General features: G+C 48.7%; 10 protein-coding genes across 10 annotated transcripts; 6 read left to right on the top strand and 4 right to left on the bottom strand.

Moving 5' to 3' along the window:
* Positions 1-68: 68 nt before the first annotated feature.
* N7466_004755 (uncharacterized protein) lies at positions 69-2,473 on the top strand (the record flags this gene model as incomplete). Its single annotated transcript, XM_057164152.1, has 2 exons — positions 69-319; positions 388-2,473. 2 exons carry the CDS (start codon positions 69-71, stop codon positions 2,471-2,473), a joined length of 2,337 nt encoding a protein of 778 aa, XP_057022833.1.
* A 391-nt stretch (positions 2,474-2,864) lies between these two features.
* On the top strand, positions 2,865-3,962 carry N7466_004754 (uncharacterized protein; the record flags this gene model as incomplete). The annotated part of the gene is made up of 1 exon (XM_057164151.1): positions 2,865-3,962. One exon carries the CDS (start codon positions 2,865-2,867, stop codon positions 3,960-3,962), a length of 1,098 nt encoding a protein of 365 aa, XP_057022832.1.
* Positions 3,963-4,441: 479 nt separating this feature from the next.
* On the bottom strand, positions 4,442-5,849 carry N7466_004753 (type III PLP-dependent enzyme; the record flags this gene model as incomplete). Its single annotated transcript, XM_057164150.1, has 2 exons — positions 4,442-5,496; positions 5,567-5,849. The coding sequence occupies 2 exons, from the start codon at positions 5,847-5,849 to the stop codon at positions 4,442-4,444; spliced, it is 1,338 nt and encodes a 445-aa protein (XP_057022831.1).
* A 1,387-nt stretch (positions 5,850-7,236) lies between these two features.
* N7466_004752 (protein N-lysine methyltransferase family protein) lies at positions 7,237-8,381 on the bottom strand (the record flags this gene model as incomplete). The annotated part of the gene is made up of 2 exons (XM_057164149.1): positions 7,237-7,822; positions 7,912-8,381. Coding segments are annotated over 2 exons (1,056 nt in total), but the record flags the coding sequence as incomplete, so codon positions are not given.
* Positions 8,382-8,678: 297 nt separating this feature from the next.
* N7466_004751 (uncharacterized protein) lies at positions 8,679-10,093 on the top strand (the record flags this gene model as incomplete). Its single annotated transcript, XM_057164148.1, has 2 exons — positions 8,679-9,758; positions 9,821-10,093. The coding sequence occupies 2 exons, from the start codon at positions 8,679-8,681 to the stop codon at positions 10,091-10,093; spliced, it is 1,353 nt and encodes a 450-aa protein (XP_057022829.1).
* A 513-nt stretch (positions 10,094-10,606) lies between these two features.
* Positions 10,607-11,733, top strand: N7466_004750 (uncharacterized protein; the record flags this gene model as incomplete). The annotated part of the gene is made up of 3 exons (XM_057164147.1): positions 10,607-10,783; positions 10,996-11,142; positions 11,221-11,733. 3 exons carry the CDS (start codon positions 10,607-10,609, stop codon positions 11,731-11,733), a joined length of 837 nt encoding a protein of 278 aa, XP_057022828.1.
* A 111-nt stretch (positions 11,734-11,844) lies between these two features.
* On the bottom strand, positions 11,845-14,168 carry N7466_004749 (Zn(II)2Cys6 transcription factor; the record flags this gene model as incomplete). The annotated part of the gene is made up of 9 exons (XM_057164146.1): positions 11,845-12,203; positions 12,255-12,318; positions 12,372-12,586; positions 12,652-12,961; positions 13,014-13,428; positions 13,480-13,778; positions 13,879-13,962; positions 14,049-14,068; positions 14,135-14,168. The coding sequence occupies 9 exons, from the start codon at positions 14,166-14,168 to the stop codon at positions 11,845-11,847; spliced, it is 1,800 nt and encodes a 599-aa protein (XP_057022827.1).
* A 1,341-nt stretch (positions 14,169-15,509) lies between these two features.
* Positions 15,510-17,120, top strand: N7466_004748 (taxilin; the record flags this gene model as incomplete). Its single annotated transcript, XM_057164145.1, has 5 exons — positions 15,510-15,648; positions 15,778-16,052; positions 16,109-16,257; positions 16,336-16,579; positions 16,638-17,120. The coding sequence occupies 5 exons, from the start codon at positions 15,510-15,512 to the stop codon at positions 17,118-17,120; spliced, it is 1,290 nt and encodes a 429-aa protein (XP_057022826.1).
* A 363-nt stretch (positions 17,121-17,483) lies between these two features.
* Positions 17,484-18,530, bottom strand: N7466_004747 (NAD(P)H-dependent flavin oxidoreductase; the record flags this gene model as incomplete). Its single annotated transcript, XM_057164144.1, has 1 exon — positions 17,484-18,530. One exon carries the CDS (start codon positions 18,528-18,530, stop codon positions 17,484-17,486), a length of 1,047 nt encoding a protein of 348 aa, XP_057022825.1.
* Positions 18,531-19,688: 1,158 nt separating this feature from the next.
* On the top strand, positions 19,689-21,602 carry N7466_004746 (DNA-directed DNA polymerase delta subunit POL31; the record flags this gene model as incomplete). Its single annotated transcript, XM_057164143.1, has 5 exons — positions 19,689-19,729; positions 19,818-20,001; positions 20,086-20,217; positions 20,270-21,248; positions 21,304-21,602. 5 exons carry the CDS (start codon positions 19,689-19,691, stop codon positions 21,600-21,602), a joined length of 1,635 nt encoding a protein of 544 aa, XP_057022824.1.
* Positions 21,603-21,655: the final 53 nt, after the last annotated feature.

Raw genomic sequence — 21,655 nt, 5'->3', positions numbered from 1 at the left:
TTATCGCATGAGGTGATGAGGATCTATTAAGCCAGGAATTTGTTTAAGGCCGTCCAGCTTTTGTCATCATGGCTGAGAAGCGAAAGCTCCCTGCTCGCGCTGGGCGTGAGCCCGCTAACAAAAAGCGTGTCTCCGAAGCGGCCGCCTCTCAGTCGCATTCAAAGAAGAAAGCCGCAACACCTCGAGCCCCATCTCCGCCTCCTGAGCCTGTCGAACCTCTGTTGCCATCGAAATTAAAAGAGGGCGAACCGATACCGACCAGGCGAGCTAGGCAACCAACCAACTTGTCGGACAAGGAGTACCAGTCCATCGCGGAAAGGTTTGACTTTTGATGCCTAGTATGTCTGGATTTGAAAGAACAATACTGACAAAGCTCGTTATCCACAGCGCTGTACTTCTCACATCCCTCGAACGATCGAAGAAGAAATGGCTTAGCGACGGAATTCTGGTCCGATACTACACGAAGCCGAAGAAGACTAAACGCGAACAGATTGAGAAACTCAATCCACCAAAGGAATCTATGTCGAAGGTTGGTCTTTGTGATGTGACAATTGGTCCGCATCGCTTTGACGCGATGCTATATACCGTGAAGGATCCTGCGGCGCCGCTACCTATTCAATACACCCCTCCGCAAGGGCAAGGACGAATGGTTCACTATGGCCCCCCGAACAACTTCCAACAATATCAACCACATCCTTCAAACCAGCAGCGAAGACCCTATCCTACTGGACCTCCCGGTCGTCCACAAGCCAATTATTCGCCTGCGCCCCGGGGGCCACATCAACCAGGTCACGCCCCATCACCACAAGCTGGACAACGCCCACCGACGCAAAACCCACCAGGGCAGCCTGCAAAGCCTAGCCCGGATCCCGTGATCCAGATGCTTGCTACCCGAGCTGCTGCTGACCCCGAACTCAAGGCTTTGATGAGAGTTGTTGCGTCTAGTCAGGCATCCCAAGAGCAACTTCGCGCTTTCCAGGCCCATATTGATGAGCTGAACGCAATAATTAAAGCAAGAGAGCCGCAGGAAAAGCGCCAGCAAAACGCAGTTGGAGCACCGCCACAACAGCCAGTAACTCCAGCACCCCAAAAGAAAGCGATTTCACCTCCAAATGCTTCTCAAACGAAACCAGATCCAGGCGCAAAGGCGCCTCCACATCAAACCTCCAAGCCACAGCCAGTGGTCCCCGCTCAGACCCCAGCCAAAGACAGTTCGGAGAACCCCCCAGCGTCTGGAACGCCGGCAACAGTCTTGGTCAAGCCTCAACCTGGGGTGACACCACAAACTGCAAGTCAACCTCAGACACCTGTACCAGCCCAAACAGTCCAACCAACCAGTACCCCTCAGACCTCTGGTCCCGCTATCAAACAAGAACCAGCTATAAAAGGAGCCACCCCGCTTCAATCGGCGCCCCCACAACCAGCAGTCCTTCCAGTCGGAGCATCTGGCCCTGCTACCCCAGCTCCTACCACGGGTGCTCTGCAGAGTCCTGCGGTGCGTCCTACACCTTCGAATGCTGCTCAACAGCCTACACCCCGGCCAGGCCCACCTTATCCCCCCTACCCACAACCGGCTTACGGCTCTCAACCGCCACTCCAGTCGCGCCCGCCTCAATATGCCTCACCAGCACCCTACTATCGGCCACCAGGACCTGCACCACCTCCTGCGCGTCCATCATACATAGCTGTTGTTTTCGAGTTTACTTCCCCATTGACCCCATACGGAAACGTTGCATCTGGCCATGCTGGCTCTGGTGATCGGTATTTGTTCCCGGAGTACTCAATTCTGGAATGGCTTCCTAGTGAGGATACCATCCTCGCCTCGTTTCTCATCACTCGGAAAGTTGATCCCAACGCCCCTTTTCCCATTGAGGCTGCACCAGACCCCTCTACAAAGACTGCAAAGGGCAAGGGTTCCTCAAAATCAAAGAAAGGGGACAAAAAGGGCAAAGCCGACAAAGGCAAAGAAGGCGCCGAAACACCTGCTTCCACAGATGCTACACCAAAGATTGAACCATCTGAAAAGCCTTCTGCACAGCCTGGAACCCCTAGTGCTTCGAGCGAGCCTGCCAAGGAAAAAGAAGTGGTTCTCAAAGAGTACTGGCAGCCGGTAACATTCCGCATCCATGCTACCGATAACCGGATCCTTGATCCACTGACTCGCGTTGTCAAGCCAGCGGAGGAAGTGCGCAAGTATATGAACGAAATCATGGATCGTGCCGAGCGTGCGCCCGATGGACACTTGGCAATTCGTCTTCCACATGAAGATGCCCGTGAAGCCTTCGAAGCAGAGAGTACGCCGGCCTTGAGTAATGCTGCCTCTGCTTCCCGTAGTCGGCCCTCTCGTGGTAGCACCGTCAAGATTGCGGAAGAGGAGTCAGAGATTGAGAACGTTCTTGACGTGGAAGAAGAAGAGGAAGAACTTATGGACTTTTACGGTGCACCACTGGGTCTGCCACCATTACGAGCTTGATTGGATTCTCTCCAGGGCTTCATCAATGTACACTATTTAGCGCATGACAGCATTATCACGTAAAATCAAATACCTCTCAGTCAATCAAACAAAATTCTACCAGTAGATATGATGGTTTTCTGATCCAGTGGGTATTTGTATGTCTGTCTCTAATGTACTACTAGTTAGTACTACAATCTAATCATAGATGTGTCATGGTGGTGGATCAAGTCCCTGATTGTACAACCCCTCCATTTTATACTTACTCCAACCAGCCCCACCTAATCATGCCCCGCCGCAATCCCAATCCTTAGACCGAAACCCTTGAATTCGAATCAAACTTTTGAACGAACCACAACCCACCTTCTACACCCTCGAACTACGCCAACATAATCCAAAAAGACTCGAAAAAATGGCACCGATTCCTATAACAATCGTCACGGGCTTCCTCGGCTCAGGAAAAACCACTCTCCTCCTAAACCTCCTCCCCCAACTCCCACCAACCTACAAGCTTGCCCTGCTCAAAAACGAATTCGGCGACCTAGCAGTCGACTCCCAACTCGCCTCCACTCAGGCCATCTCCGGCGTCCGCGAACTCCTCAATGGCTGCATATGCTGCAATCTAGTCGGCCAACTAAGCGACGCCCTCGACCAACTCCAAACCGAGGTCTCGCCCGACCGCATCGTCATTGAGACCAGCGGTAGCGCATTCCCCGCTACACTGGCTATGGAGGTGAACCGGCTTGCGCGCGAAGAGGGAGGCAACTTCGTGTTGGATGGAGTGATCAGTGTGATTGATGTTGAGAATTGGGAGGGGTATGAGGATACGAGCTATACGGCGCAGATCCAGGCGAAGTATACGGATTTGATCGTGTTTAATAAGTGGGAGGATTGTGGGGAGATGCGGTTCGATGTCTGTTTGGATCGAGTGGGTGATTTGGGAATCGAGACGCCTTGGGTTAAGTCTGAGAAGGGGCGGGTTGACAAGGAGGTCTTGCTGGGGATTGATGGGGCTTTGTTTGCGGAGGAGGGGCTTGATGATGGGCATGATCACGGGCATGCTCATGGGGATGACAAGCATAAGCATGATCATCAATCTGAGGTTGAGGTCTTGTCTGTTATGTTGAAAGCGGAGGGCTCGAAGATGGTGGATGTGCAGGCTCTGGAGGGCTTGCTTTCTTCTGCGCAGCGGGAGGAGGTCTATCGAATCAAGGGTATTGTTCGATGCTCTTCCTTGACGCCGTTGGGAGAGACTTCGGATGATCTTGATGGGTCTAGGCAGAAGAGTGATGAGCCGGGGAGCCGATACTACATTCTTAACTGGGCGTTTGGTCGGTGGACTTGTACGCCGTCGACTGTGGTAGCAGAGTCTGCGGATGAGAATGTGGTTGCCCGCCTGACATTTATTCTGGCTCGCTATGAGTCTGCAAAGTGGAAGAAGAAGCTCGAGGCTGGTGGTTTGGTGCAGGCTGACGCTGGTGCGGAGTTGACTGTGGAGCGATTGGTTTGATGATATAGAGTGTAGGCGGAGCTGGCTTCGCTATACCCCCATTTTTGTATTGTAAATCCCAAAGTCTAGATGATTGATGATACCTTTAGAATTAGAAAGATGATCCAGAAGAACTGAAATCCCCGGGGAGCACAAGAAAGGCCCAGATGCAAGAAACCGATGCCACGTCTAAAAAATTTCAAGAACTTTTGAAGGCAGCGAAGTAGTGAAAGAAGACGTCAACGCAGCCAACAAGCAAAACTGAATTTAGACCGAAAAATCATCCAAGTCAAAATCTAAAAGTCTAGTAACTAGCTCTATGAAGGAACAAGCCGATTATCCTAATTAGACTTGCCAAGGCAAATAGCAAATAACAATACCATCACATAGATACACCTCGTCCCGGAACTGGATACAGATGAAAGAGATGCGAATGGAATGAAAACATAAAAAGCATCAAAGAGACCAAATAGTCAAACAGCCAAAGATAAACAAGGAAATCAGTAGTTGAGCAAGGCAGAAGCACCAGCCTCGCTCGAGATGTAGATCACCTCGTGGTTGTCAGAGAAACCATTGAAGCGGGTGGCACTGCACTTAGTGTAAGCACCCATCTCCTCAAAGTAGAGCCAATCACCAGTATTGAGGAGACCAGGCAGATCAATCCGCTCGCTGATCACATCAATACCATCACAGGTTGGACCCCAGATGGAGTAGGAGATGCTGTCCGAAGTCGCAGAATTCGGAGTGCCTTGCTCAGAGTTGGCCGCAGACGAAAGGATCTGGGCAATGGGGTGCTGGTGGTCGAAAATGATATTCGAGAAGTTGCCGTAGACACCGTCATTCAGGTAAATCATATAAGCATCACGAGAAGGATCAAGTGGATCCGGAACGTCACGTCGAGCAATAACGTTGGCTGCCAGAGTGAAAGCGTTGGCGACGTAGTAACGACCGGGCTCAGCGATGATGCGAACGTTGGGTGGGAAGTAGGTCTCCAAAGCGTCACCCAGGATGCCGGAGAACTGCTCAAAGGTATCCTGACAGAACCCACCGCCAACGTCGAGGGTGTGCAGCTCGTGTCCAATCTGCTCGGCCTGGTCAAAGACCAGACGAGCATCCTGAACAGCCTTCAGGAAAGCACGGGGGTCCTCAGCTCCGGAGCCGACGTGGAAGCTCACTCCAACAACCTTCAGTTCGAGCTGGTGGGCAAGCTGGAGCAGCTGGTGGGCCACATCCAGGGAAGCACCGAACTTCATGCTCAGTCGGCACAGGCTGGTCGAGTCGTCGGTCAGAATACGAAGGTAAAGTTCCGCCTCCGGGAAGTGGTTCTTGATCTTGTATAGCTCGTCGGCATTATCGAAAGTCATCTGCTTGACACCGACCTCCTTGGCGTAGCGGAGGTAGGATTTGGTCTTGCATGGCTGGGCATAAATGATTCGACTGGGATCGATGCCCGTCTGAAGGGCGAGTTCAATCTCAGACTTGGAAGCGCAATCGAATCCATTACCAAGCTGGGCCATGAGACGAAGGACTTCAGGGTCCGGGTTGCACTTGACAGCTGTAGGCCGATGTTAGTTTGGAAGCCGAGGGGGGGAACATGCGGGGAAGCGGGCAAAGAAACCACCTACCATAGAAAGGCTTAACACGGCCTAGGTTCATCTTCCACTGCATATGCTGGCGATACACCTCGCCCATATCAGCGACATAAAAAGCATCCTCCTCTCCCGCTCCACAGCGGTCCACATCAACCTCCGCAGCTCGCTTTCTCAGGATGTCCAGGACCAGGTCCTTGGCAGCCAACCGAGATTGCAACATTTCCTCCCCATGGGTGCTGATCATACCAAGATCACGACTAATGTCGTTCTTCATGGTACAAACCTCAGCAGGTGTAACACACGCAGTCGGTGCCATATCCGTACAGCTGCAACTCCGTACGGAAACGGAATTTTTTCAATTGGTATAAAAAAAAGAAAATTTGACAAAGTTTTTTTAACGCGACTGCGCTTTAGGGAGGACGATAACTGTCGCAACCGAAGTTGACTGGACCAAGCCTCCTAGACTCTTCCCCCTTACGAGGAAGAACCTTCGAAGAAGTCCTATGCGGCAGCTCAAGGGTTGAGGGAATATCCTGACTGGGCGTCAACGGGACGTAAAAAGGCGCACCGGACGGAACTTCAGCAAGAAGCAGGAGGTGGGATGTTGTTAAGAGTGTCTCGAAGACGTCGAGTGGATACAATTTGGCTGAGAAGCACCGTTGAGGCTGGAGCCGTGATGACGGTTGCCTTGGCTGAACCTAAGGCAAGGAAAAAATCTAGAAATTGGACACGATCCGTGACTTTATAATAGGTCAGTCAACCTTGAACGGTAGGAATAATGTATGAGAGAAAAAAATGAACGGTTGAGGATTCGGGGGGAAGGTCAGATTTTTAAACTTCCTGGGGGGGGGGTTTAGGGCACAAAGGACACAGCAAAAAAAAGCAATCTAGTAATTTAAAACGAGGCATGGTAACACAACAGATATTGTGATTGGGCCAACAAAAGCAATCAAAAGTCACTCACCTTGAATGTTGTATAGGTGGAATAGAAATCCCTGTGTAAAGAAAAGAGGGAAGACCACCTTCCTTGGGAGAAAAAACTATGGAGCCCGCTTACGGCATCCAGGCCCCAAGGGTTTTCCTCCACACAAAAACTGGGAACAAACTTCCCCTCTAAAAAGACCCCGTTTTTTTCCTTCTGTACTCCGTAAACCTATCCACTATGCGCGATTTCTATGTACTATACAGGTACTTAACGGTACGGAGTACATGCAGCTGTGCTACATGACACTCACTTCTTTCCTCGGTCCCTGGAATGTGGAAGATTGTAGATATATGCATGTACCTCTATGTCTCTTGCATATAGCATACAATCTTACAATCTTTTACCACAGTTTTCCCACTTCTAAAAAAAAAAAAAAAAAAAAAAAAAAAGAAAAAAACTTGCGGTGTGATAATCCCTTCTCTTAGGTGGGCTTTAGTATAGGCTAGATGCACACATTTGTTTTTTTTCCCCCAGTGAGCAAACTTCTCTAGAGGTAATTCCGTAAATCGAAGAAAATTCCAAGTTCTAAACAAGGAAAAAAAAGCAACATGAACCAGAAGTTTCTTAACCAAAGATCGACGAAGCTCACCCGGGCCCCGCTAACGAAGGGGCGAGAACCTCGGGAATGACGCACCAGTGGGTTCTGTGCACGGACCACATGAGTAAAATAACAGCCTGTTATATCCGCCCTAATAAGCAATTCTTTACTAGCACATACTTACACGTCGCTAATTTCACGACGGTAACAGTACAACTCGATTGTATCGTTTTGTTCATGTTGAGACGGTAGCGGCACGGTCGTCGGTTGGGCAACAAAGGCCGCAGATTTCATCAAATCGAAGAAGATGGCTTCGCTCTCGTGCCGTCGCTTCAGGGCCACTAGAACCATCGCGTCCGGGGAAGTCCGGACCAATCGGTCCAGAACTGAAACTAATGTGGGCAAGCTGTCTGCATTGTAGGTACAGTCGGAAACAAGAATCAAATCGATAGGTCGACTGCAGAGGTCTGGGGGTGGCTCATCCCAGTCCAGATTTTTATATTCGACCGACGAAGATGGTTGGAGATGGGCTTCCTCCAGGTTGAGCATTACAATCTTCTCAACCTCTGGGAGATCGGTGAGGACCACGTTGCAGTGGTCAAGCATGGTTGCCAGCGCAATGCCAACAATACCACACCCAGCCCCCAATTCCACTGCCTGAAGGGGGGAGGTGCGTGGCTTGAGCAGTTGATCCAGAATGGGAATGGCAGTGCCAGTGCCGCTTATAGATTGATTGAGCAAAATGATCGATGCAAGTGCCGCATCCCTGAAGATATGATTAAACAAAGAAAAAAAAAATTAAGAATATAAGATATTCAAGTGGAAGTAAGGAGGCTAAAAATAAAAACCACTCACCAGATATGTCGAGCAATGCTATTACCGGTCTCCTCCCATATTTTAAGAGATGGAATGGATTTGTTGTTTGTGATCTTGAATTCTCGTTGAATCAATTTCTCGGCAGGCTCCGATTGCCATTTGAAGGGAGCACTGCAACCCGATATCACCAATGGTGTAGTGTTAACCCCAAGTATATCTTGCGGGATATTCTGGGTCCGGATTTGGAAAACGGCCTCGTGTTGAGATACATGGTCGATTGAATACGGGCCCATTGAGATTGCAAGTTGTCGAGAACCAGCCCGCCATGTTAAAGATGTTTGTTCAATGGTATCGCGTGGCGAATGCTGAGCCCACGTTGCCACTAGATCTACATCTTCTGCAAGGAAATCATCTCCGAGATCTGTGGTGATGCAGATGAGAGCAGTAATAAAGACGGATTTTTTCTGCTGTGGTCGAGACAATTTGGTATTTTTCTTTTCTTGGTGGAACTTGGGGGGTTCAGAAATCGAATGTAATAAACCATGGTCAGAACAATGTTTTAATTTTCAATTCCCTCCTAAGCTTCCATCTTCTCACTTTCACTATCACCTTATTCCTTCGTTTTTTTTTTTACCCCAGACCCTCGACATCACGTGCCAGCTGACTCATCTGGTAACCAGATGACATCGTTTGCATACCCCAACAATTGCGCGGCCCCCGGACCTCAAAGTTCCTTCTCCTCCCCCTTGCGATGAATTGACTTCCGCCCTTCCGGTTTCTCCTGATTATCCTGACCGCGTTGTAAGATGATGCGATCGCGCGATCCGCGCATCCGGCAGCGGATCAACCAGATATCCCATAACCTCGAGTCCGCCAACGAAACTGCCCAGGAGGGACTATACGCCTTTTCACAAAACTACATCTCCCCTTGCTTAATATCCGTCGGAAACTGCATAAACGTATGCACCGCTCCTTGTTTGCCGAATCAGGAGGATCAGCTGCGGCGCCGGCGCCGAGGTCATACCGAGGCCAACTTTGATTTCTACGACGATTGGGATAATACCGAAGAAGAGGACAGCTTAATAGGATGGGGCACTGGGGAATTGGACCGCCTTCTGGCGGGTAGTGGGCTGACCAGGAATACGGCGGAGCAGCCACGCCGACAAAGAAGGATGAGTTACGGCACACGTAACACAAGGCGGAGGAGTACAGTCCACGTTCCGGACGACCGCAACGACCCCACGGTCATTCCTAGCTCTTCTCTGATTGGATTCCTGGAACGCTTTCCCTGGAGATTTGGTGCGAAGGGTATTAAATATCGCCCCTCTGCTGCGGACTTGCAAGAACACCCGGGTAGCTCTCGGCGTTATGCGCATGAGGAAGAGCCGCTAATGGAAGCGACCGAGGACGATGAAGCTCACATATCTTACAATGGAAATAGAAGGCATCGAAGTGGTACGAACTCGTCTCGTGCAACCTCCAACTCTCTTAGCTCTCGTGGGGATTTATTACCCAGTGATGAAGAAGACGCAGTTCCGCTGGACGATGAATTTGCACTTGTCTTCGGGCGTCGCGGAACAGGCTTAGAGTCGGATGACCAGGGCTCAAAAACCGAAATGGTGAGATCTGCTTCCGGTACATCCAGCTTGGGGGGTGCCTCGTCCAAGAAGTCAAATCGCAAGAAGAAAAAGAAGCGTTCTTCTACAAAATCACCCATGAGCACAGATCAGGAAATCGTCAATGGCTTCGATGCTCCGTCAATGGCGGATTTGCCAGTCGAGAAGGATCTGGCAACACATGAAGAATTAAAGGTCAAGAAGAACCGAGTTACAGCACGAGAACTTGCTTCTAAACTGGATTTTGAGCTCAACAACAACAATCTTACGGTACAGAGCACTCCGGAGACCTTTTCACGAACTTGACTAGGTACTAATTTTGTTTATACCAGACCACATCTCCCTCATCGGCAAGGGAACAGATTCCCAGGCTTCCTTCCCACCGCAGTCTCTTGTCGACGGGCGAACAGCAAGCCGACCATACCGATCAACGGTCGGTGGGGTCATCCATCCGACAACTTTCGACCGAACAAACTGAGCCATTTCCACCATTTCCGTTACCGGAATCCCCTGACACCTCATCAAAACCTAACTCCATTAATGACCCTGATAACGGGGTAGACCTGGCTGGTGAATCCAGTCGTCATGTTAATGATATCCCATGAAGCTCGTCCTTGGCTTTGGTCGGGAATGAAGCTATGTGATATGTTAAGTGGGCCTACCACTTCTGACGATAAGATGAAAGTTGTTTTCACTGTAATTACTATACCCCATTGATGCCGATGCAATACATTTGCACAATTTTGAATATTCTTATTTGAAGAGTAGCTATAGTTGGACTGAAACAGTAAACATCTAAACAATACATGTACTTAATCATTCCACATCGAGTCTTGGAGGCACTTGACTGCTGGATCTATACATGCATGGTTCACACGTGCAAAAAAGATTACTAGTAGGTATACCCCGCCGCGGGGGTTCATCGGACGTCCGATGATCTCAAGGCGTTTCCCCAGTCACCCTTCCTTTCAAGCTTGTCACACCAACATTGAAGACCAGCCTTGAAGATTGTGGGGTATATGATACATCGTACAAAAGCGAACCGAACTCTTATCCCTACCCGGTCATAATACTTGGCTCACGCCACACCCCTCCGTTACTATTCTGCAGACTCCACAATGACCGAAGCCAAGACCAACTCCGATCTGCGGGCTGATATGACCAAGGGTAAGGATCCGCATGAGCTCCCCTGGTACAAAACCGATTTTGAGGAGGTGCCCGACCCTGCCAAGACTATTCTGGAGAACTACAGCAAGATCCAGCCGGATCGTATTCTCCAGCATGTGATGAATGTGGTTAGTGGTAGTATTGATTCATCTACTCGTCTAGCATGAACATTGAATACAGCCAGTTGCTAATCCAAGTCATGCCTTTTCTTCAGAGAGATCGTGCCTTTGAAGTGGTAAGAATATGCTCCGGCTCACTAGTACCTCCATAACATCTAAGCGCATAACTTGCTGGAGGAAATGTATTAGCCGACGGGCTCTAATCCGCAACCCTTGTCTAGTTCCCATATCCTTGCATCGGTTCATTCAGGTTCCTGGACATGAGTATCTCAAAACTGCCAGTCTACCCTGAGATCCTCAGTCGATTGAAGTCTGGCCAGAAACTCCTTGATGTAGGCTGTGCTATTGGCCAAGAAATTCGGCATTTGGTATGTACTCCAGTGCATATCAAAGATTTGATCAAGGCTGGCAGCTCCTAGCTACCAGTTTCTAATTGATCAGTACAGGTCTACAACGGCGTCCAATCCGAGAACATCTACGCATCTGACCTCGGTAAAGACTTCTTCAGCATAGGCTATGACCTCTTCGCGGACCGTGAAACCCTCAAATCCACCTTCATTGACTCTGACATTTTTGATGACAACTCGGATCTCGTGAAGACTCTCACCGATAACATGGATATCATCAATGCCGCCTCCTTCTTCCATTTATTTACCTGGGATCAGCAGATCACTGTTGCCAAGCGTCTTGTAAGCCTGCTCCGTGCGCAGCCTGGTTCACTTCTGGTTGGGCGCCAGGTTGGAAGGTTTGATGCTGTAGATCCAAGTGAGGCGAAGGGGCCGTTTCGGCATAACATGGAAACTTGGAAGAGGCTTTGGGAACAAGTGCAGGCGGATACGGGGACAAAGTGGGTGGTTGAGGGTTGGGAGGAGGAGTGGGTTGATACTAGTAACATGATGAAGGAGTTTCATGGAGGAATGGAAACTTCTAGGCTTTGGTTTATTGTCAGGCGGACGTAGGTAGTATTTATCTGCAAAGGTAATTGGCTTCTTTGGATTCTTGTTCTAAGAATAGTGGAAATTTGACCAATGATGTTGATAATGCGTTATTACTTCATTTTGATTTGACACCTACTCGGCGTGATTCCAGGTTGAATTTGCTTCAAAGGTCTGTGTACCACTATCCAGTAAGCCGGAGTCATAAGGGACGGGCAGCCCGATAGACACTTGAGACTTTTGGGTATTTGGAAACACAGTCGAATCTTGAAATAACCAAGGCGGATTTGCTAGAGACATGATTTCGTGATCGAAGATAGTCCATGAATCATCAGTACTAGGACCCGGGAATGCCAACATAGTGCTTGTATCCGGTGGAGTATGCATGGCTTGCATACTGGATTCGAGGCGCTGTGACAGAACAGTGTGTATACTGACTGTGTATTGGGAGCTTCTTTCTAAACTCTGAAGATGGGATTGAATGAGGTGCAGGTCTAGATATGGTTAGATAGAGCACCTACTAATGTATGGCTTGGGGTTTATACCATCTGGGTGGGTCATGCCATCTTCTACGCCCCTTAGAAGCAAAACAGCAGCCCATGTAATCATCTTATCTTGAATGTTAGGAAGGTTGATGCAATAAGTCTAATAGCAAGACTCACAATCAAATCCCAGTTGGACCAAATGCTAGCATCATCTTGTCGCAGTCTCAGAACCGCTCGTGCTGACACGAGCAACTCATGTCTCTCAAGCGGACTTATATTTGCGGAACTGAGATCGAATCCTCGGGCAGGGTGATAGATAGATAATACGTAAAGCTTGTGCAGATGATACTGCAACAGGATTAAAATTCCCTGTCGATCCGACGGAGACGGTTCTATAAAGATTTCATTAACAGAAGTTCAAATACTGATTCAGCTAGGAAGATTCTGAAATACTCACGAGACGCCCCATTATACCGAACAAGCCAATCATCAAGTTTTCGGGCCCAGAGCCGAATGACCTCAGAGTCTTGATCTGTGAATGGACTTTGAACAACTGGAATGTTGTCGGAGACATCTGCATTGATTGAGCACCAGATTGTGGGTAGCCCTCTTCCCACAAAGTGGCTGAGACCAAAGTGCATCATTTCGGCCAGACCTTGAAAGGCATGTCCTTGATGGCTGTCTAGGCGCTGAAACCCAGGTGTTGGTGGTTGACGGGGAAGGAGGGGGTAGGACATGTGTATGGATGCATGTTCGATATCTATGACCTGCAAAATGTCATTAGTATAGTTGAGTCACAGCATCGAAGACAATGCTCACTTGAAGACCTGAAAATATTCCACGCCAGTCTAACACGGCATCATTGAAATCAGGTGGGCAGTGGTCGAGCCAGAGTCGGTATCCCATTGCAATCCATACACCGGTCGTGTCGACATAAGCCTCAGAGCTCAGACTTGCCATTATCAAACCAAGGATATTATGAAAGGCCCTGCGTTTCCTAGTATCTAAGTCCTGCTCCTGTCTAGAAGTAAGGCTGGTATTTAAACTCGCAGATGCTAGCTCAGCTATTGCGCAGCATATTGCCGTAAAATAGCCCGCTTCTAGGGATCCTAACTCTGGGGATCTGTGGTGCAGAGCGGATATGTAAAGAACAGAAGCGAGCAACAAAGGTGTTGGGGACGTAAAAGCATCGCGGTCTTTTAAGAAATGAAGAAGTGGTAGATTGCTGAGAAATCTATTCAAAGATAAGTTCAAGGTATCACCACTAGTTCAAGGATCATCTTACGAAGTCCAAAGACGTTTGACATTTGGTCGAGACCAAATGGACTCATCTTGGGCTGGGCGAGTAATGGACCTGAGATGAGCCACGGCTTCCCAAGCTCCTTTTAGAGGTATTGATTGGTCCCCTTCTTCTCGTGATGACACTGAGGAAACAACAGGGTCCTCAAATATATCTCGGTCAATTCCCAAAGCGGCTTCAATTCGATCTAATCGATCCAGAATAGCTTGCTGGTCACGAATTGCGGGGTGTATGTTGAATAAGTCTGTCCGCTCTTGGTCAAGCAAATCATGGATTGTAGAGGCCTCAATCAGAACATATAAAAAGTCAGTACATTTTAACATCAAAAGTTGGTCGGTTCTCAAGCATTTCGAGTTGATACACGGTATGTTCCCGAACACATACATTAGCACGAGGTTTGAAAACGCAAGTTGCTTGGGTTTGGCGACATCGGCGACAAGGTGGGGGCCCTGAGACCTCACATTTCATCTAAAAAGTGCAAGTTAACATTAGATCCTTCAATGTTGGAATGCTTGATCACCGGCATAAAAAAAAGCATGTGGAAGAATGTATACCTTAAGTCGCCGACAATTGACTGCCTGTCCAGTTAGTGCTATATATCGTAGATATGTATGGGTTCTGATGTTCTGATATGACTTACCACAAGCCTTTGTTGGCTTGGGACCTCGAATCATGCCGGGCAGGATTCTGTATGAAGTTCGGCGCTTCAAGGATGCATTTGGAGAAAATTGCCTGCAGGTGGGCGAATTGAAGTCCGTGCTACTTCTTATCTGCGGGGGTTTTGCGGGCCCGCTTATGTACTATCTGGGGTTGACGTATAGGGCTCGGAATACACTCAATAAGCTGGCTTTCTTACCAATACTACGTACTCCAAGTGTATCGCAAAAAATGTGCACCGGGTTGGAAACCTCCAAATTTCAAAGGCTATTGTATGGTTGGCATGTTGTTTTATAGGGTATGTAGTACTATGCACACACCTGTATGTACCTCGGGACCTCGGAAGTACTAGATACCTAGTAGAAAATTCAATATTAAATTATTAATAACGATTTTGAAGGAATTAGTTAGTTAGTAACTACTAGTTAGTTGACTAGTTAACTAACTAGTGACCAGGATTAGGTATTCATTAGTCACAGGCAACAGTCTCGAGGTTGCTTGAATGTGACGAATAAGATGTATCCTTCAGGAGGTTGAAAGCCACATCCATACTTAGATGGTCATAAATTTCTGAATGATGATTGGTTCTTGGATGGTCATACAAGGCTATTGTAGGGAAATAAAATACAGAATGCCCAAGGCTGCCATCAGGGGTGAACTAAGAATTTCTCATGTGGTATACCCTACGTGGAGTCACGTGATGGCACGATTAGTGTGCTAGAAGACTAAGAAAACCCAAGGTCAAGTATGCAATGTCATATTTGTGTAGTATTGGCTAAATTGACTAGGCTGAGAAAGGAGTGGGTGCAGTGGTGCCTGAGGGTGGCTCGAGTCTCGAGTGCATGACCTCACAGCCGGAGCGCATCGGACTTATGTCAGCCAGACTGACAGCACTTCCTCACTATGAATGAGGAACTTGCAGACAAAGGAGCATAATACACAGCGCAAATGTTGAAAGGGGTATCCATACTAAGTTCAGTCAAGTTTAAGTGCAAAGTAGGAGCAATAAGGAGTGTGGCTGGTCGTGCCGACTCGTGCGGCTGGGTCGATGACTAAGGCTTCCCCCTCGTCGAGTTCTCTTCCGAAGAAGGAGCCATTGACCACCGTTTAAACAGGAAAGCACGGCGAATCATTACTAACTTGCCCCAGAGGTGCTGCTCTTGACTGGGCCCGCTCTGCCTCTGGGATTTCACCACGTCTCAACATCCTCTCCGCCGATTGAACCCGCACCGCTTCCCCCTCCGAGTGTATCCACGCCGAACCTGCACAATTTTTCGGCTTCATACGGGCCACGCGACCACTGCTACCCCATAACAAGCCATCGGCCGATACACGAGACCCCGTAGTCACCGCGCATCATGTCGTCCACCGCTATGGCCAAGAAAAACAAGGGGAAGAAAACCACCGATCCTAGTGAGACATCGAAATTACTGGCCGCCAAGATCTCGCAGTTGGAACAAGATGCAGTTGGAGAGAAGGAGCAAGAAGCGGAGATTGGTACGTGTGATTGGAGTGATTGCACGCGTCTCGTGGTCCCCCAGTTGGGATTTTGAAATTCCAACACCACTCACTCAAATAAACTGCTTCGTATTGAGGCTGGATTTGTCGCTGACTCGGAATACACAGAGCGCGAAGTTAAGAAGGCGACTCGAGATCTGAACCAGCTTCTTAATACCATGGAATCGCCAATGACTCGCCTGGAGGCCGTCTCTAAGAAGTACACGGAGCTGCTTGCGGACATGAAAAAGTTGGATCGTGACTATGCTAAGAGCAAGAAACGATCAGATCAACTGCAGAAAGAGCAAGAAAAAGGGAAATCGGAATACGGAAAGACTGTCACCATGAAGGACAAACTGGAGAAGCTCTGTCGAGAGCTGACCAAGGAAAACAAGAAAGTCAAGGTAGGAAACCCAGACATCTGGAAGGCATTTTATTGCGGGCACTAAAACAATTGCAGGACGAGAATAAAAGGCTTGATGATACAGAGAAGAAGGCGCGTTTGATTGTTAATGAACGGCTGGACTCGTTGCTCTACGACATCCAAGACGTCATGGCTGCCAAAGGGAACCCTCGAAATGAGAAGGTGGATGTTGACTTGGATGAAGCGTACGCCTGCCCCTCGCCTACCCCTCGCCTACCCATATCATGTTTCCGTTGGGCCCTTTATTGACATTTGAAATTTAGACTTCGTTTGAAGCTCAAGACTATCAGTGAACAATTCGACACGCGCGAACTTCATTACAAGGGTCTTCTCCGCAGCAAGGATTCAGAGATCCAGAGCCTGGCCTCCAAGTACGAGGAGCAGCGTCGGTCTGCTGACAATGAATCCATACGTGGCCGAGCTCTGAGTGCACAAGTCTCCACTTTCTCTCATACGGAAGCCGAACTTCGCAGTCAGCTCAATATTTACGTAGAGAAGTTCAAGCAGGTACGGAGTCTATCGTCCTTCTATCGTCCTTACCTCTACAATTTTTAACACAAAATAGGTCGAGGATACTCTGAATAACAGCAACGAGCTTTTTCTAACTTTCCGCAAGGAAATGGAAGAGATGTCCAAGAAGACCAAGCGTTTGGAGAAGGAGAACCACAATCTCAACAGAAAACACGAACAAACAAACCGCAATATTCTCGAAATGGCCGAAGAGCGTACTCGAAATCAGGAGGAGCTGGAGCGATGGCGACGCAAGTGTCAACACCTCGAGGCTCTGTGCCGTCGTATGCAGGCACAAGGTCGTGGCGAAGGATTAGCTGAGGGTGATGATCATTTGGAAAATGATGACGAAGGTACCGAGAGCGAGTATGATGACGAATATGAAGATGAAGAGGATCTCAGCGAGGAGGGAGAGCTTGACGAGCATGACCACACCATTTCCCACCCTGCCGAACGACCGGTCTTTGGTCCACCTCCTCCCCCAAGTCTTCTCGAGGCCCGAGCTTCTAAGAACGCCGTTCTAAACGGTGTTCATTGATTCATGTCTTGTTTTTATTCATCTGCAAGTTACCAGTTTTTGTGATTTGAGGCGGTAACATGACTACTTCTCTCTTGTACCCCATTGCTGTTTGAGCGGGTTGATGAGCCCCTGGTTGCACTAGAATACGAAATAAACTTATGGTAGATGACTCGCACTCAACAAGAATATCCTTCAAGAATTCTGAAAGGTACATGTCTCATTAACAACATGTCCTTCTCAGACTTGCGGATAAACTCTTGTTTTTGAATTGATGCCATAGGTTCATTCGTATTTGAATTTTTCTGTACAGGTACTTGTTGCTGTATTATTAAGAAAAAATAAAGAAAGCCCCCCTTGAACAACCCAAAACAGGTGATCGATCTATAGCTTGCTTGACAGGCCATCTTTGGTGATATACGAGTTTCCTGTCTTGAGGACCTCGACGGCCTGTTGAACCATCTCTTTCACAATAACACCAGCTGGTTTGATTTCCTTGACACCAGCGGATACATCTCCCATCAAGAATGGCATGTCAATGTCCTTCTCGTTCTCCAAATCATGCATCATCGGCACAATTCCCTTCGCAGTCAACTCCGCGATGTCGGCAGGTCGACTCTCCCACTCCTTGACGTAGTCATTAGGCAACATGCGCAACGGTCGACCAGAAACAACCAATGTCCGTTTCGTCTCTCCATACTGAGCCCCAACCACAGCCTCCTTATGCAATCGACTCGCACCACTCTCCTCTGAAGCTACAAACCGAGTCCCAACCCATACACCAGACGCTCCAAGCATCAGAGACGCCGCAAGACTGCGCCCATCATTAATTCCACCCGCAGCAACAACCTGTGCCGGCAACCCCGTCAACGGACTCTTGTACTTCTTCGCAACATCCACAATGGCAGGAATCAGCACCGAGAACGGAATATCTCCCGTATGTCCACCTCCTTCACCACCCTGTGCACAAACAATATCCACTCCCCGCTGGAACGCCTTCTCCGCATGCTTTGGCGCCCCAACCATGTTCATGACGAGAATCCCAGCCTCGTGGAGCCGCTTCACGGTCTTCTCGGGTGGGATGCCCACAGCCGAGACGAAGAGTTTCGCGCCGTGCGAGATGGTAACCTCGATGAGTTCATCTAGCTGTCCGTGTGTGTAGTCGTGGTTTGTTGCACGGGCGCTTCCGCCAACTTGGGGCAGGGCGAGGTCCACGCCGAAAGGTAGCGATGGGTCGCGGAGAAGCGATTTGAGCTCCGTTAACATCTCGGACAGTTGCTCTGGAGTGTAGCCCAGTCCGCCTATTGTGCCGAGGCCACCTGCGTTTGAGACTGCTGCTGCGAGTGGAGCACCTGAGGCGCGGGCCATGCCGGCTAAGAGAACAGGGTGCTGTATCTTGAGTAGGGAGCAGAGGGGGGTGTGGAGAGACATGTTGGTCGGTTTGGAGTCGGAGTTGCGGTCAAGGGGTCAAGGTTGGGATTCCAAGGTTGAGCTGATAAGATACAAGATTGAATTGAGGATGACGAAGGTTAAATAAGGAAACTGAGGAGGGTTTTAAATGGAAATAGTGTGTAGAAATTGATGTTGCAGAGTCTCATCAAGTAAGCTTGTATATAAGCTTGAGTGGTTTGTGGATACATGGGATGGTCGGGGAAGAATGCGGGGAAGTTATGCTCAGCCGGACCGAGGCATTTTTGGTTTACCTTATGAAACCTTGGTTTGAACTTTTATGCACCAGAACACCGATGATATTATGCCAGTCTCATGTTCCGTCGATCCTTATATTTAAATTGGTGCATTGTATTCGAGAGTTTTCCCATAGACTAGTACATACTATCAATGTCTTGTGCCGATCCATCAACATTATGTATAGCCGATTCAGGTTCCCTGGTATTGACTGGGAAGCATAGGGCGCCGTCCACAGGTCAACATCGGCATCTGGAACATTGTCCACCTGCCCAGGTGGAATGAAACTCCTGAACGGTGCTGAGCAGTGGCCGGGGGGGAGGGCATATGCTTACCCGGACAAGATTCAGAGAGCACTGGGCACCCTTGTCTAGATACACTTCGTACTTCGATAGGAGGTCAACTGGTCGGACTTTCAATTAGGAATATTGAAAAATTTAGGTACCATATTAAGCAGTGCATGCACATGTGTGCAGGGCATACGGGAGTTAGTACTTACTACTAGACTCAATACCTGCACTTTACTTTCAAACATTTGAATACTGTTTGTTTACACTGGTAGTTGAGCCGCTAACATTTGAAAATATATATATACATCATACGGATTCATACCTAGAACATCCCTCATTTTCACGGATCGATATTTTGTTCAATGTATGTACAAAACATTGATGATTGGAATTAATTATTTTATATATTTTATTACATTGAAATAGCAGAGAAAGTATTTTGGAAGTTCTATAGCAGAATTAACTTGGAGGCAATTAAGCTAAAAGGAGCTTTACCTAAAGCGGGAATGTAATTGGACGCGCTAGATCGCGTGGGGTTCGCGTCACCGAATTGTTTCCGCATCACTTGAACTCTTTCCACTCCGCAAGGTCAAGGGATCTTGAAACCCACAAAATGACGCCAGGTGATGACTATGGCTTTCTAAAACCTCCTGGGTATGTATCTAACAGTTTATCTGATACCATTGGCAACGTTTCAGCATCTCATGAAGCCTGGCTGACAACGCGTGTTCTGTTTGGATAGCAACGAGGAATACGAAGTGACCTACCGCACACCCTCAAGCTACAAGCCTCTTGACACATTCAAGCTCCCAGCTGGGCCTGCTCGACACTATAAACAGCAGTATGGTGATATGTACTTTTTGCGGCTCGCTGGCCTGAAGCCCGCGGTCGAGAAAATTGCGAAGGAGGCATGGGAGGGCATCACGGTATGACTAGCCCACCATCGACTATCGGTAATCATTCTGTACTGTGCATGAGCTGAGCTGACGATTGTCTCTATCCGCTAACAGATCGCCGGAGAACGTGCACGACGCGTGGATCGAGTACTCGATGTGCGACAGGGTGAACTGTGCTACGTAGCCGGCACAGTATATATGGATATGCCATTGAAGCCCAATATTCTGGAAGATCTCACCAAGCAGGTACGCTTGAAGATTTCCTGCAGTTCTTCCATCATACCTGACTATTTTCTAGAACTTCACATCCGCACCACCTCCCCGTCGTACTTACATCGATTCATCCGACCCAACATTGACCCAGACCACGCTAGAGGATGCTTCGGGTCGTGTTCGCTTGGCTGGAGACTTTCTTTCATCTGTTCACCTCACCACTGGTACCGTGATTGCGGCGTTAGGAACGGAAAATGCTAATGGAGACTTCGAGGTCATCGACCTCAAAGTCCCAGAGTTGCCTCCACAGCCACCAAGATGGGGAAGTGGAGATTCAAAACATAATGGCAAAGAATCAGCTGCAAAGGGATCAGGCAAGATTGCCTTTGTCAGTGGGCTAGGCATCACAGGGACATCGAGTGATACGCTTGCCCTGGAATTGCTTACAGAGTACCTTCTTGGGTATACAGGATTCTCAGGAAATGAGGATAACAGCCCTTCATCGAGTGCTTCAAAAATCACACGACTGATTATTGCGGGTAACTCCCTCGGAGCTAGCGTGATAACCGATGCAGTATCGGCTGGTGCAGACAACGCTGAGAAGAAGAAAGCTGCCCCAAGGAAGTACGGTTATGATGCATCGGCATACAATGCTGCACCCATCACACAACTAGACAACTTCTTGTCTGAGATTCTACCAAGTATCCCTGTCACTCTGATGCCAGGCGAGGCAGACCCAGCCAACTTTTCCCTTCCCCAACAAGGCATTCACCGTACCATGTTTCCAAACTCCAGAGCGTACTGCGCACCCCCACCCTCTGGCGAGGAGAAACCAGAAGCAGGTTGGTTCGACAGTGTTACCAATCCATGGGAGGGCGAAGTAGAAGGCTGGCGGCTGTGGGGAACTAGTGGCCAGAATGTCGACGATGTTCTACGATATCTTGACTTCTCAACTGAGGGCGGAGACGCAGAAAATGACTCAGATGACTCCGCGGCTCGCATGCAGGTGATGGAAGCCATGCTCCGGTGGCGGATTGGCGTTCCCACAGCCCCAGATACACTCTGTATGGTCCAAGTCTTCCCGGTTTATATTGTATCCAGATGCTAACAACACTGTAGGGTCTTATCCTTTCCAAGAATCGGATCCGTTTATCATTGACTCCTGCCCACATATCTTTTTCACAGGAAATCAACCGTCCTTTAAGACTGCCGTTATTGATGGTGACCTTACCTTCCGCCTGGATGGAGGCGATACCGAAATGACAGACTCTGCTGGCGAGACACCTGTCCCTCGAGTTCGACTTCTATCTCTTCCACGGTTCAAGGAGACAGGGGAGTTAATTCTGGTTGATTCCGAGACTCTCGGGGTCGAAGTTATTAGATTCGGTGTCTTTGCAGGACAAGAAGAGAAAAAATGAATCCATAGCGTACTCGAAATAGGCTAATGACATGACTACATTTCGATCTCGTC

The sequence above is a fragment of the Penicillium verhagenii genome (assembly GCF_028828195.1).
Source record: "Penicillium verhagenii strain IBT 33310 chromosome Unknown utg000005l_segment0_segment0, whole genome shotgun sequence".
NCBI lineage: Eukaryota > Fungi > Ascomycota > Eurotiomycetes > Eurotiales > Aspergillaceae > Penicillium > Penicillium verhagenii.
This window is presented reverse-complemented; position numbering and strand designations above follow the sequence as displayed.